Genomic DNA, 15,260 nt, shown 5'->3' with positions numbered 1-15,260 from the left:
TGTAATGGTTTGATATCTCAACACTTTTTCGATAATTCACGACCGTTTCGACAAGAAAAAACTTATTTCAAGCGCTGTAAGAAGTTATTAGTGATAACAACTAGATATTGACTAATGACAGTTCTCGATACATCCTACTTTTCTTTTCTACTTTCACTTTATACCAGTAGAACATCTTTTACAATGAAGATTTTGACATGGAATATCAATGGAATTAGAGCAGCTAAAAGAAATCTTAAAGAACTTTTTGATTCATTAGATGCAGATATAATCTGTTTGCAAGAAACAAAAGTTACACGTAGGCATTTACAGTCAGACTGGTGTTTTTTTTAAATTAAAAATAATACACTTTCCATACCTTGAACAACCATTTAGATGCCCCATGTACTTCAACAATGCTAGAGGTTGTTTGGCAAGCTATTTTATGACCTGGTGCCATCCCTGGAGGAACGGAATTTCCACCTCTTACATTAAGGAGTAATGTCCCACACAATTATTGAATTAATTATTCTTTTTTAACCTGAAAATCAAAAGCTCTGAGTATGAGGATTTTGACTTAACAAGAATAGTCAAGATGCAGGTTTAATCTGTTTGATGGTGGAATTATGAATAAAAGGGATTTTATGGGGCTTTTCAATTCACATGTCATTTAGCATAATTTTGTACTAAACTTTAAGACTGACTTGTCTGTATTTGCACCATGCAAACAGTACTCAGTAGTCTGAGTAGATCACTTCCTGTCTAACAGAAACAGGCCTGTCAAGGCGCGCACATTTTGAAGCTGATTTGGCAGTATTTTTCTTAGATATTTTGCTTTGTGTCTTTGATCTTTTAAATTTTTGCCAAATCTTATGCACTTGCATCTTGAAAGCTTGCATGCCCTGCTGAAATCAGACCATCAGTGGTTCTAAGGTCATAGGTAACAAATTTTTCATTAGCCTCAGTGAATGATGTATTAATGATTCATTGTACTTTCATTTAAATGAATTGCGCAGACATTTTCATCTTTCAATATTTTAAACAAATTCTGAGAATTGATATTTTACTGTCCATCTTAAACTTACATGACAAAAAGATTGAGAATGAGTTGCCTGATATCAACTCAATTATGGTATATGGCTTATAAAAATTACATATGCTATTTGAAAACACCAACAGCGAATTTAGGTATGAAAATCGCCAATTAGATCCTAATTGTCCACTAAATTTGGATAATTGCACATTTACAAATTCATGACCCAGTTATACCAAAATTTAGAAATAGATTTTCTCCTTGTACTAAAGCACTTTTTTTATAAACGGCATTTATCATTAAGATGATATGTTAAGTTATGCACAGTATTCCATAGTCCTAGCTTGATCATTTTTATCTATTGACTGTGATCCTATATTTAATTTATTATGAACATTGTATAAAAATAACAATAAAATATATGAATTGCATAAAAACTAGTCCATGAAAAAAAGTCCATGAAAAGTGGAAAATATTTTAGGATCTTTTAACATGAGTTAGATGTATGTACAAATGATTTGTTTGAAGAATTTGTAAATATTTATCTAATACAGAATATAAAATTTTTGTCAGAAGTTACTTTGTAAGTATAAGGTCTTCCAGTTTTATTCTAGGCCTTAAAAACTATGAATTACAGAAGTTTTATGGTCGCCATCAAGAACTCATGGATCGTTACTATGTATCCTTCTGCACCATGAAAACTGATTTGTTCATCATGCCATAGTTTTCCTTTCCCCTTTTGTCTACCCTGGATTTGACTTTAAATAAGCACCTCGGTGGGTGTTTCTAGAAAAGCAGAGGACGCTTACCCTACTGGTGCACCTAGTCCATGCTCCCAGTTTTTAGTGGAGTCCGAGTTGCTCATGTTCATGTATGTATTATTTTAGTTACTTAATGTTCTTTGTTGTGTATGTCTGTTTTCCATGTTTGGTCTTTGTCCATAGATTGCTTTCTTTTGATTTTCACTAGAACCTTGGTTCCCTTGATTACTCTTTCAGCATCTGAGCTTGACCATTTAGTTTAATAACAATTATTTGTTGAGTACCACCATAGACATGTAGTTATAGGTTTTGCATATGGTTATATAGAGACATGCAACATTGTAAAAAGGATAGTGGGATAAATGCAAAAAAACACAGAAGATATGTAGAAACCGCCTACAGAATTTACATGTATTTAAAGTAAAAATTATTTGAATGTACATTAAAAAAGTTAAAATAATTTTGCCGATCTAATACAAAAAAATTAAATCAGAAAGTTCATGTTTTTTTAAAAAAAAACGACGAAGTGAATTAAGAGCAGATAAAAGAAGTCGAAAAGATTTTTTGTATTCATTAGATTTATTAGATATGATTTGTTTGCAAGGAACAAAAGTTATACATAGGCATTTGAGAGGTCTTTTTTTCTCACTTTACCGTAAGTTTTCAATACTTTGCATTTGCATAACCATTTAGATTTCCCATACAGTGCAAATAAAGTAATGGAGAAATAAGACACTAATGACAACACTTAATAGTCACATTCAATACAGCATATAAAATTGTAAGTGTGGACCCAGGATTTCAGGTTAGAGGGTATCAGGGTGTAAATTGACTTTTAGGCAGAGCGAAGCAAGGCAAAACAATCTTTGGAGGTAGAATTTGTGAATTATCAAGATTTCACTAAATAAGTAGAACTTTTCAAAATTTTACATGGTATACAGTCTTCAAAGCTGACCACCAGCCAAACAGCCATGGCTGGTAAAAATGTGTGTGGCTTGCAAAATTTGGTTAACTTGCAAATAATTAATATTTAAGTTCATTAAATTTTTTAGCTCAGGCTTGTTATCAGAAATTTATATGGCCAAGATAGGCCATAGGCCCGGCACACCTTCCCTTGGATACGCACATGAATCGCATTGCCTAAAAACTTCTTTATATCTTCTAGATTTGCATTGAATGCATGTTAGTCGTAATTTCCTCTGATCCTGCCAGCCTTCTCTCTTTTTTTTTTAAATATTGATACAAATATAAGTCAGGTTCAATACCCACATAAAGAGAGGATGGTTGCAGGGTCAGAGGATATTTGGACTAAAAGCATGTGTTTCTAGGGAAGCATGAAATTTCAAGTTGTAATTCTTACAACTTCATTCACATGTTTTAACAATTTGTTTATAAAATTTTCTTGAAACAGTATGATATGTTATGCTTTGTTCATAAGAAAGTTAGACCAATACATTCAAAAAGGATAAAATATTAGCACTTATAAATTGACAGGAATACATGTACATGTATATACAATTACCCATGTATATATTAACAATTGTGGAAGAACAAATTTTATAAAACTTCTAATTAACTTTAATTTTGTTTTTAAAATTTAATTATAAATAATGGAAGCTGTATGTTTGATGCGTGTACCAAGGATAATTGGATAAATTATGCACAAATTGAATAATGTAGATTATTGTAATTGCATATAGGGATGTCTTCTTTCAAGAAGGCATCTTTCATTGCATATCAATAGATCACACTGTCGACCAAAACATTTCTTGCTAAACCCTTTTTGCAACCACTGAAGGAGGCTTTCAAACTATATGTAATTTAGAAAATTAAAATGGGACTGGTACAGCTGGGACCTGGTCACATAAAGAATCTCAAATTGAGATTTTTCTGAAATCCTTCCTCAACTTGAAATTTTGAGTGATCAAATTGCTTGAATCTCTCCTCCGAATAAACTTATCCAATAAAAACTCCAATCAACTTCAGTTATGTTGATTTTTTATTACAGGTGATCAATTAGATGAACCAACTGCCATTGTTGATGGGTACAATTCTTACTTTAGTTTCTCAAGGAAAAGGAGTGGATATTCAGGTTTGTACGTTGTTGTCCCTTTTTGATTAATTTATTGATGTGGTTACATGTCCAATGGCAGGCAGTCCTTTCCTTCAAATTTCTCAGTGACTTACCCAAATAATAGAGGACTGTATAGGATTCAACTAGCCTGAAACAAGAAATGTATACATCATTTCACTAGCCTCGGGCTCTGGGCTGCTGGCTAAAGGTGTGCGCTTTTCTGGTAATTCACACATTTATGACTCAGAACATTTTACCTATTGAACTGACCCTGCTACATGCATGTACTAGTCTGACATGTTGAGCTGGATTTTTCTTGTGTTAGCTGGCTGAAGCAACAACAAAGCAGTCCTAAGTCACATTATTCCGACTCTGTGCCATCTAGTCATCACTCTATGTTCATTATGCCTGGTGCTTGGGAGAGAAACAGTGATTTTAAATTTTTAAGTCTTTAGTGTGAATGGGCGTGGGATTGACCCTCCCCCCCCAACACACACACACACACACTTCAATGAGACCACCAAGGCACTGCTTTGTTTCTTTTTTAGATTAAAGCTTGAATTGAAACCAATTCAGAGTTTCTGTTAAATGATTAAGGAATTATTTTTTTACACTTTTCTCTTTATTTAGTCCAACTAATACGATAACTAAATACCAGTATATGCATGTGACCCTGATACTGGTTTGGTCTGGAACATGTGTAAGTCTAAATTTGGTATTGTGAACATTTTAAAAGGATTAGTCTCCCTGGAAATTAATATAGTTTATTGTGAAAGACTGATACCTACAACATTAATCAATTTATATCTTTCATTATGCAGATGTTTTCAAGAAAAATAGGGCCAGTTATATGCATTTCATTTCAAATTTCTGAATGTTTTTTTATTTTGATGACAATAATGCAGAGTATTTTTTTTTAAATTATAGAAAACAATGTTTTATGTTTAATTTGAAATATACATTTTTGGTATCTGCATTTTTATATAAGTGATTGTTTAAACTCTGTATTGTTTACCTCATATTGCACACCCTATATCACACCCCTACACCTATATCACTCCTATACAAAACACATTTGAGGTATAGTTCAAATGTATGATATAATGAACATCACATGCCAAAATCAGCTTTACATGTACCAGGTTTTACTTGTGATCCTTGACCTATACCCCCGCAGGCCAATTATTCTTGCAGTGATATATGTCTCTTTGGTTGATCAAATTGTTTTTAAGATTCAAGGTTTTTTCAGCATATATTTATTTTAGAATCTGAATTAGGAGTTGGTAGAACCAAGGAATAAGCAGATAATTTAGAGTGACCTTATCTAAAAACTTTTTGCATTTTCAGGTGTAGCCACATTTTGTAGGAATTCAGCCACTCCATACAAAGCTGAAGAAGGATTACATAGTTCTCTGTCAACAAAAAATGAAAATTGTGTTGGCTGTTATGGTAATGTTACAGAATTTGCAGATGAGGAGTTGGAATCTTTGGACGCCGAAGGAAGAGCAATTGTTACACAGCACAAGATCAAGTATGACATCTTCAAAAATGTTTATATGAAAGTAATCAAGGGAACCAAGGTTATAGTGGTAATCAAATGAATGTAATCCAGGGACAAAGACCAGACATGGAAAACAGACATACACTACAAAGAACATGAAGTAAATAAAATCATACATACAAAGTAACAAAAGCAAATAAGCAACTTGGACTCCACTAAAAACTCGGAGCATGGACCAGGTGCACCGGTAGGGTAAGCTTCAGGGAATGATGATTGGTTTTCGTAATCCTTCTATTCCAAAAACTCTTGATCCACACCTGTTGTCCCCTGTGACAATGCAACTGAGGGACACTTTAGTATGACTGTCCACCCATTTGGTTCAGGTACATTGTGGAAGCAGTTTCTCTGAAACCAGCTATCAGATTTAGTTGGAAGTGTGAAGTGTAGTTGGACTTTGCATGTTCTTGATATATCGCATTATAATTTTGATTCAATAAATTTTACAGGAGTAGTTTTAAATTTACAATCAGGGAACATTTGGTTATATGTATCAGTCTTGTTATATATATATATGTATCTGTTTAGTGTGATAGTATCAGATAGTAGTGAAAATTATTGTATGTATTTCTAAAATTTAATGACAAGTACTACAGAAAAAAATACAATATACATGTATGCACTCTTGACATTTACGCTCTGCAAATAATTATACATTGTATCTTGAATTGTCTTGTTTTTGAAATGGTATTTAGATCTTTATTTCATAATCATTTCTAAATGATTGCATGCATTATGGACACTTGCACCATACCACCAGTGATAAATCATTAATTTGAAAGGTGGCAGGGGTAATGGAAGCCTTAATTCGTTCATTCTTTTATTGTATCTTTTTTTAAAAGAGAAAAAAGTGAAGAAATAAATATTGGTAGATAATCAATTTTATTTATTGGAGGAATGTATATTTTCAATATAATGAAATCCATATTGTCAATAACTCTAATTCAAACAAGAATTGTAAGTTTAAATGACAATACACAACAATCTTTTATTTTTAATTTTGTCATGTATATTTTTAGTGACCTTTGTCAAAAGTTAATGATATGAACAAAGTCTTGAATGATATAGTTCTTAACCATAAAAGTAATTCCCTTTTATAGGGAATACATGTAGACTCTGAAAAATATATGTAGATTTTTATAAATCTCCCTTTTAATACAACAGTTCTATCTTTTTAGATTAAAGAATGGTAATGAGTCAGACTTAGCGATCATCAATGTTTATTGTCCCCGTGTTGATCCAGAAAGAGAAGATCGACAGATATATCAACTCAGATTCTATGCTCTTCTACAGATGAGAGCAGAGGCACTGTTAAACAGTGGAAGGTAATTTTGATTTGAAACAAAACTTTTATGCCACATGAAAACTTTTTTTATCTGCATAATTATGACCATTTTTTTTATTTATTTTTAATTCCTAAAACCATTAGACGTACTGTTTTTGTGTAATGACTTGTAATTTTGTGTGCAATTAATGACTTTCCTTTCTTTGTATTTTTCTTAATATGTATGAATTAATTCCCAATTTTAACACACAATTTTTCTTGAAATTTCAGTCATGTAATTGTCCTTGGAGACATTAACACCACCCATAAAGAGATAGACCACTGTGATCCTGATGATGAGGTAGTCTATATATGAAACATAGTTAGGCCAAAAAATTTGATTCTTTGGTTCTCTAATACTGTGAAAGTTTATTTTATAAGTATAGCTCTGTCTAAAGATCATGCAGTAGGTGATTCATCACATACCTGTTATTTAATATTCAATTTTAAAACAGCAACTCAGACTCCACTAAAAACTGGGAGTATGGACCAGGTGCACCGGTGGGGTAAGCGTCCTCTGCTTTTTTTAAGTTAACTACATTACTCACTGTAATAGACCTTGTAAAAGAGTAATCAAGGGAACAAAGATTCCAGTGAAAATCAAGAGAATGTAATCCAGGGACAAAGACCAAACATGAAATAATAAAAATAATACATACAAAGCAACTAAAGTAAATGAACTACTCAAATTCTACTAAAAACTGGGAACATGGACCAGTTGCATCGGTAAGGTAAGCATCTAATAATCCCTGCAGTGCAATGTTTAAACCTAGGAATGCTGTACATTATGAAATATTTTTTTACTGGTTATAGTGTAAAATGGTAAAAATTTTGGTGGGAAATTTTCCTTTACATTTTCTTTGTAGAATTAAACATAAATTTAGCTGCTAATATATATGTACTAATACTTTAGCTAACATGTTTATTGTAAAAAATATTGTCTATTCAGCCTTATTAGGGATTTCCAGTCAAATTATTTTTGTGCAAAAGATATATATATATATATATATATATATATATATATATATATATATATATATATATATGTGAATCACTTATTGTCTCCCTTTGCATGATTTTAGATGGGACAGTACTTCATAATGTACAATATGATATATCGTTTTTATAATTATGTTATAATAATTATGTTAGCTCCTATACTTCAACTTTTTACACAAAGTTTCATTCTGGTTGAAATGTCTGTAGTTCAACATAATTGGAAAGAAGTAAAAACTTTAAATAGATACCTTCCTAAAAAATAATGCATTTGTACACTTGGTCTTTTGTTGCAATTTGTCAACCTGAGCCTTGTTCCAGTGGGTTATTTTTAAGAAATAGCACTGTATTACTGGTAGACTAAAATTGTTCTTAACTAAATATAACTGAATATATTTTAGTTCAAAAAAATAGTCTTGTTTCCTGTAGTAGGGTAGGTAGGTAAGGAAATTATTTTATTTTTCAAAAACATTTTACATTGAGTAAATGGGGAAATAATCTAGACTTAAATGGTGCTTGAACCAAAATGGCTATAAAATGTTTAGGGTAGGTACTTAGAAATGGGTAGGGAGGGTAGCAGGAAACAGACATATTATTTTTTTTGGCCTACTTAAATGCACTTGTTTATATTGTACTTTATCATCATTAAGGGAATAATGTATTATTTTCTTAATATTTTTTAAAATTTTTATTAAAGGATTGTTTTCAACTCTTGGTACATAGATATAAATGACTTTGGTTTACGCAGAAAAAAAAAAGCGCAAAGTTGTTAATATCCAACATTCTAACCATCAATTGAAAACAAATTTTATATCATAATTAAAAAAAAACACAACAAGACAAAAATAAACAAATAACAAGAGTTTTTGACACCTATACATGTAACATTTTTATTTAATGTGGAACAACACAGTAATATCATCAATCAATAACATCAATTACAATTAACGTTATGCTATAGGTCACATTCCACGTCAATTGGCCACCCCTTCCCCCTATGTAGTACCAAAAACACACTGAACGTAGACCTATGTATTATAAGTGCATTATTTGTATGTTTTCTGATTAAAAGTTGTCAAAATAAAGCTGAGAATGTGTACTTTAAAATCATATTTGTAATTTACTACAAAAGTGTTTGAATATTGTTTACATGTGTGAGTAATATGCCTTCATGCTGCCTGTTAGCAGAAAAGGTAAAAATGCAGATTTTCAGAATTATTTATTCTAGTAAATTTTGTGAAGAATTTCTACAATCGTCTTACCATTAGCATTTTGAAAGCCTTATTTTCCAAGCTTTGCAGTGGTATGCAACTTTAAGATGTCATTTGTCCTAGGAATTCACACTGAAACTTTGAAAATTATCTTTTTAACGTAAAGTGAGACTATAGTATATCAGGGTACAATAAAAGTAGTTCCCTAGTGGGGCACGGCTGGAAAACAGGTTAGATGATACAAAATGGACAATATTGCTAAAAAATGTTGAACTATTAACAGGCTGTCCAACGGCCCTAAAATTCCTAAAAATTCCTATTTTTTTTTTTTAGTTTGGCTAAAATTTCTTAAAAACTTGAAATTCTAATCCAAGTCCTTAAAAATCACTCTTTTCTCATGTGAATTCCTAAATTTTCATGCTACTCCACTGCAGTCTTAGGAGTCTCAAAAATTATTCTTGCAGTTTTTGTTTCAATGACTGCTTGTTTTGAAATTAAGCGAGTGCATCCTTATTGTAAATACTTTGTTTTCTTCATCACAGCTAATCAGGTGTTCTTCTGTCAGGAATTTAACAAAGACATGAAAGAAAGATAGAAAATTTTCTCAGTGTTAGTAATTTTTATGTTAAAAATTTTGGCCCTAAATTAGCCCTGAAATTAGCCCTTTCTTTGCCAAAAGGTGCTGGACAGCTTGTATTCAGCATTCTGTAGAAATTAAAATATATAGTTATGAACTTGTTACTTTATTCACTCAATTTTATTCCTATAGGATTTTCTTGCATTTTCTTTTGTAAATTTCCTTATACCTTTCAGTGCTTTATAAGGAAGCCAAGTAGAATTTGGTTGAATCAGTTTCTGTGGGAGAAGGATAAAGATCCAGATATTCAAGATTTTCGAACCATTGAAAATTTTCAGGCAGTCACAAGCACAGCTAAAGGTGGTTGCTTTTCAGACACTTTACGATTCCTTTACCCAGATAAAACAGAAGCTTACACAAACTGGTGCTCTTTGACAGGAGCTAGAGCCACTAATTATGGTAGACGATTGGACTATATATTTACAAGTCTTGAATTAGTGGAAGATGCTGAAGACTGCATTGTGATGGCAGAAATTGAAGGCTCAGACCATTGTCCATGTAAAGCAAGTTTTGGTGGTAATTTTATCCCGGCTTCTAAATGCCCATCCTTATGTTCTAAATTCATGCCAGAGTTTTTAGGCACACAACAAAAGTTGTCTTCTTTCTTTGTGAAACGTAGTGATAGTAACCCTGAACCACTTAATTCCAATAAAATCCCAGTTGTTTCAGATGGTGATGATGGATTCTCAAGTTCACAGGAAGAAAATAAAAAGGTCATTTCAGCTTTTCCTAAAGCAGGATTTAAACGAGAAAACTCAAATTCTGGCACACTACCGTCTGCTAAAAGGAAAAAGCAAGAACAGTCTGGCATTTCCAAACAAGCAAGTTTAAAGAACTTCTTTTCAATTCCTAAGGGAAGCAATTCAGAATCCAAGAGCAACTCTAAAGACAGTGCTTTAAAAATGAAGAGGAGTTTTGCTAATGGGGAGACAACTCATGTCTCTGAATGTCAAACTGTAAAATCTGATCAGGAAATTCAACCAGATAGTGGCAAAGGAAAATCATCTGCTCTAGCATGGAAGCAGCTGCTTAAAGGTCCTCCAACAGCGCCATTATGTAAAGGCCATAATGAACAATGTGTTTTGAGAACTGTGAAAAAAGATGGACCAAACAAAGGGAAACAATTCTTTGTTTGTAATAGACCAGAAGGACATAGTAGTAACCCTAATTCTCGATGTGATTTCTTTCTGTGGGTTGACAAAATGAAAAGTGATGGTAAAGCTAAAAATTGAAGTGCTTAAGATAATTGAATAAAATCTTTGTAAAATGTGAACTATCTTATTCATCGAATACATTTGGAATATATATTAGTTGTATTCTTATCTTAGAATTAGAAAAAACTGAAAGTTAGTTGAGGTTTTACCAAAATATAGCAAACATAGGGTGCACTATACAGTTACATTTAGGTGCACTGTTTAACACAAAATTGACCTGGTCTAAGTTCGTAAAACTTATAAGTTGAAATTTGGTTAATATTTTGATTAAATGTAGTGAAGCATTTATACATAAACAGATGTATAGCATTTATGCATAGACAGTTGTATGATGGTAAGCATGAAGAAAGATATCCAGAGTGTTTCAGTCCTCTGTAATATTAGGTTCTCTCCCAAGCATCACCTGGCTGATTTTTAAAATACAGATGTTTCAAATTTTGCGCAAACTTACTTAACTTGAAAGAAAATGAATTGAAATGGATGTTATTATATTTACCTAACGGTATCTCCCAACACTTCCATGCAGGCTTTCCTTGTGTGGTACCAGTAGTCGTGTGCACCTGATTTTTCCTGCAGTTTTTTGGCTCACCTTGCCCAAATGCCATGCTAGCTACTGCCATCAATATATGTCCATTGTCATCCTTTATCTCTGAAACTACTGGACAGATTGCTAGAATGTTCCTTAGGGTATTTTAATAACTATGTGTTTGGAATTTTGATCTGGGAAAAACATTGCCACCATTACTAAAACTAGAACATGGGGTCAAGATGCAGAATATTGCAAATAGCTCAAAAACAGTTGGGTTTAGCTTAGATCTGGTGTAAGCAAAATTGTTCAGCATGGTGAGATAGATCTATTCTGAAATTTTCAGAAATATCAGTTGAGGGATGTTTGAAACAGGGGTCCCAAAAGAATTTTTTATGAGTTTTACATTTCCAACTTTTTAAGTCTTCTGCCCTAAAACTACTGTATTGATATGGATTGTAGCAATACTAGAAATGAATGTTCCTCAGAATATCCTTAACAATCTGTGTCTGGGGATTTGTGATTCTTTGAAAAATGTTGCTGTAGTTACTTAAAATAGATAATAGGGGTCAGACCACAGTTTTTGGCATATATCTCCTAAACTGTTAGGCATGGCCAAATTTATTTTAATGTGTTAAGCATACCAAGATCTATCTATGGGCAAATTTTCATGTCAGTCTGTTAGGCCATGTTTGGAGTTAATTTGATCTTTTAACATTTTTTAATGCTACTAATTTCAAAAATTTTCTTCTCTAAAACTACTGCACCAAATTCAGTGAATGTTGGTATAAATGTTCGTTCGGGTGTCCTGCACAAACTAGACATTGCGCCTAACTTGACTAATACCCCCCAGCCTGTTGGACTATGTACATTTGGGGACCAATGTGTACACAGGATTCATTTATAGGGATAGACTAAGCTCTTTGACACACAAATTTGCTGCCATTCTAAAACACCCAATTCTGAAAAGGATTCAGTACTATCTTTTTGTTGACAACACAATAACAGAATAGGACCGCAAATTTACTTTAAACATAATTTCCTGACAACATGCACACATATCTATGGTAATCTAACACTCCATTGAGTTTCATTACAATCCTGCAAGTGGTTAAGGAGGAGTTGCAGACAACACATCAGGCCTAAGATTTGCTGAAAAATGCTCTAGTCCAACAGCCCTCATTTCTACAATTTTTGCCCAAACATAAATTCCTGACAACATTCACATCCCAATATGGTAATTTAACATGCCACTAAGTTACAATCCTTTATGTCATTAAGGAGTTGTGTACAACCCATCAGACTAAATATTACTGAAAAACACCATCAGCCATCATTTTTACACTATTTACCCAAACTTAAAATTCCTGACAGTATGCACATCTCCAAGTGGCTTTATTACATCCCACATATCAATGCTGCAAGCTGCTTAGAAAATAGTTGTGGACAGATGGAGACAGAGAGACAGGTTGAAACCTATATTCCCCCCACCCCCCGCAAAAAAAAACTTCTTGCAGGGGGTATAATGTTGAGATTTATGAAAAAAAACATGTTTTCTGTTACTAAAGATGGAGCATTAGGGTCAGACAGCAGAATTTGGCATATTTTTTTTAAATTCTGACCAGGTAAAAGTGTTCAGCATAATGAGATCTTTGTGTGGTTAAATTTTCATACAAATGTGTTTAGCTTTGTTGGAGTTTCACCCTTTACGTTTTTTTTTTTGCTTTTTTATTGTTATTACTTTTATTAATTTTCACATAAGAAACTACTGGACAAAATTCAATGAAAGTTAATATGATTGTTCTTAGATATGATGTTAGGAATTTTATTCAAGAAAAAACATGGCCACTTTTACAAGAATTAGAACATTTTCTTATGGAGCCAGGTAAGGTATTCAGTCTCTTTAGAGCCTTTAGTTTGTTTTTTTCTTCAATTGTTTAAAGTAATATTAGGTGTCTTTCCCTGTTTATTTTTTTGTCTTTCTTTTATTTGGTTTATGTTATATCATCAGCTTAATTGGTTTGATGTCACCACTTGATGTACTATCATTGTTTTTGTTGTTCAGATTTCCATTGATTTTACTTGTAGTAGTAAAGTTAATGTTAGAGCACATCAAATATGAGCCTTTGGGATTCCTTATATTTTTATATAATCAATAAATGATGATTTTTTTTTTAATACAAAGAAAATCAACAAAAATGTACTTTTAACATGAAAATTTTAGATACAGCTTATCCTGTAAAGATTTTTTAAGAAATATGTTCTTCCTAAGGTAGTCTGATTTATATAGAATATTAAAAACAAATAAATGTCAATTTGTTCTCACACTTATAAGATAATTGCTAAAAAGGGAAGACAACTCTGAAAATTCTAATGTAAATCTAGTCAACTGAAAGTAGCATACTTTAAGACTATTTTTTATAAATGAATGCAAATTTTAAGATTAGAATTTGTAAAAGGATGAGGCAAACATGTAAAGTGTTTAAAGTAATAATTTTTTTATTTAGATTTCTTTTATTGCTTTTTAGTCAAGTCCACAATGAATTTAATAATATGAATATGTAATCATTTATTATATCTAATTTCATTTATTAAATTTTAGTACAAAATAATAGTAATAGACTAAAATATACATGTATTGATAAGACTGCTTTGCAGGAGAAGATTATATGTAGATGTAAAATTCTATACAATAAAAGAAAAATTAAACAAAACAATAAAACACGATAAAATATTAAATAATACAAAAAGGAATCAATAGACATTATAGAATAAGAACAGCTGTGTTCAAGCACATAATTTGAACTCACCCCTCCCACCACTTTTACAATAGTTAAAGTCCCATAACTCTAAATATAAAACAGATAATAATAAAATCAAAATGGAGCTTTCTTTCTGAAGACTATCATTGCACCAAATGAAATTATTACATCCATCAAACAAATAATGAGTTTGAACTTTCAAAAACTGTAGAAATGGAAAAGTGAACAGAAATGTATCAAAGAAATGTATTCCTCAGATGACAGGCATATATACAAATTGCATAACCTAGTTCACTTACCTTTCTCACAGTTTATCTAGATAATATAAAATAATTACATGTATCTTTTACCATTCATTAAATAATTAATTTCTTTGATGCCTAATATATCAAAGCAGTACAATAGCAAAATCTAAAAAATGAAGATGTTGATGTAGGAAAAGTGAAATTGATATTTGATCAGTACTTCAAAAACCGACAATCTATGTCATATTATGTAATGAAATTTTGTCAAATAATTACCTTGGACCAATTCATTACTGAATATGCTGGTCACAGAACATTGAGCACAATATCAATAGTTAGTGAACATTTTACTACATCTACATGTTCTTACCATTTAATCAGGATAAATAACCATATCTACTTAACATTAATGCAGATAAATTATCTCATATGAAATTTACCTCCAAGAATTCTTAGCATAATTACTTCAATTGTTTTTCAATTTAAATGTAGCATTAACTCAGGTGAAAGATTTCTTCTTCTTCTTGTCCACATTAATAGTTTTCTTACACACAGAATCACTTTCAGCAACTATTAACTGAAGTCTGTAGACTTTGGAAAATCAAACACTGTAGTCCAAGTCTCCAATACTATTGTTTTATTACATGTGTCGGTATCATTAAAAGGAGGTGGAGGATCAGAGAAAATTATTTCTTTTAAACTAAGAAAAGATATTTAATTATACTTTTTAAAACTTATTCTATTACTTATTTATTTTTTTACCACACTTTTTCCATTGCTTAAATGCATTTTCTTTTCACAGGTAGATTTTCTTATGCAGCCCAAATGTTCGTTCACATAAATTTAAAATGCTCTGACCTGTCCATACTAAATTGAATCTTGGGTATAAGTATACAAATATACGCACACATGAATAATACAAATCATAGCTTTAAAAACA

General features: G+C 31.6%; 1 protein-coding gene across 1 annotated transcript; it reads left to right on the top strand.

The window, feature by feature from the left end:
- The first annotated feature begins 134 nt into the window (after positions 1-134).
- On the top strand, positions 135-10,846 carry LOC148628315 (DNA-(apurinic or apyrimidinic site) endonuclease 2-like). The gene is made up of 6 exons (XM_088586042.1): positions 135-298; positions 3,782-3,865; positions 5,195-5,378; positions 6,584-6,730; positions 6,961-7,030; positions 9,750-10,846. The coding sequence occupies exons 1-6, from the start codon at positions 184-186 to the stop codon at positions 10,803-10,805; spliced, it is 1,656 nt and encodes a 551-aa protein (XP_088442168.1). The 5' UTR covers positions 135-183; the 3' UTR covers positions 10,806-10,846.
- The last annotated feature ends 4,414 nt before the right edge of the window (positions 10,847-15,260 follow it).

This window comes from Perna viridis, chromosome 1, assembly GCF_037379345.1.
Source record: "Perna viridis isolate PV_CMFRI_1.1 ecotype Kerala chromosome 1, ASM3737934v1, whole genome shotgun sequence".
Classification (NCBI taxonomy): Eukaryota; Metazoa; Mollusca; class Bivalvia; order Mytilida; family Mytilidae; genus Perna; species Perna viridis.
This window is presented reverse-complemented; position numbering and strand designations above follow the sequence as displayed.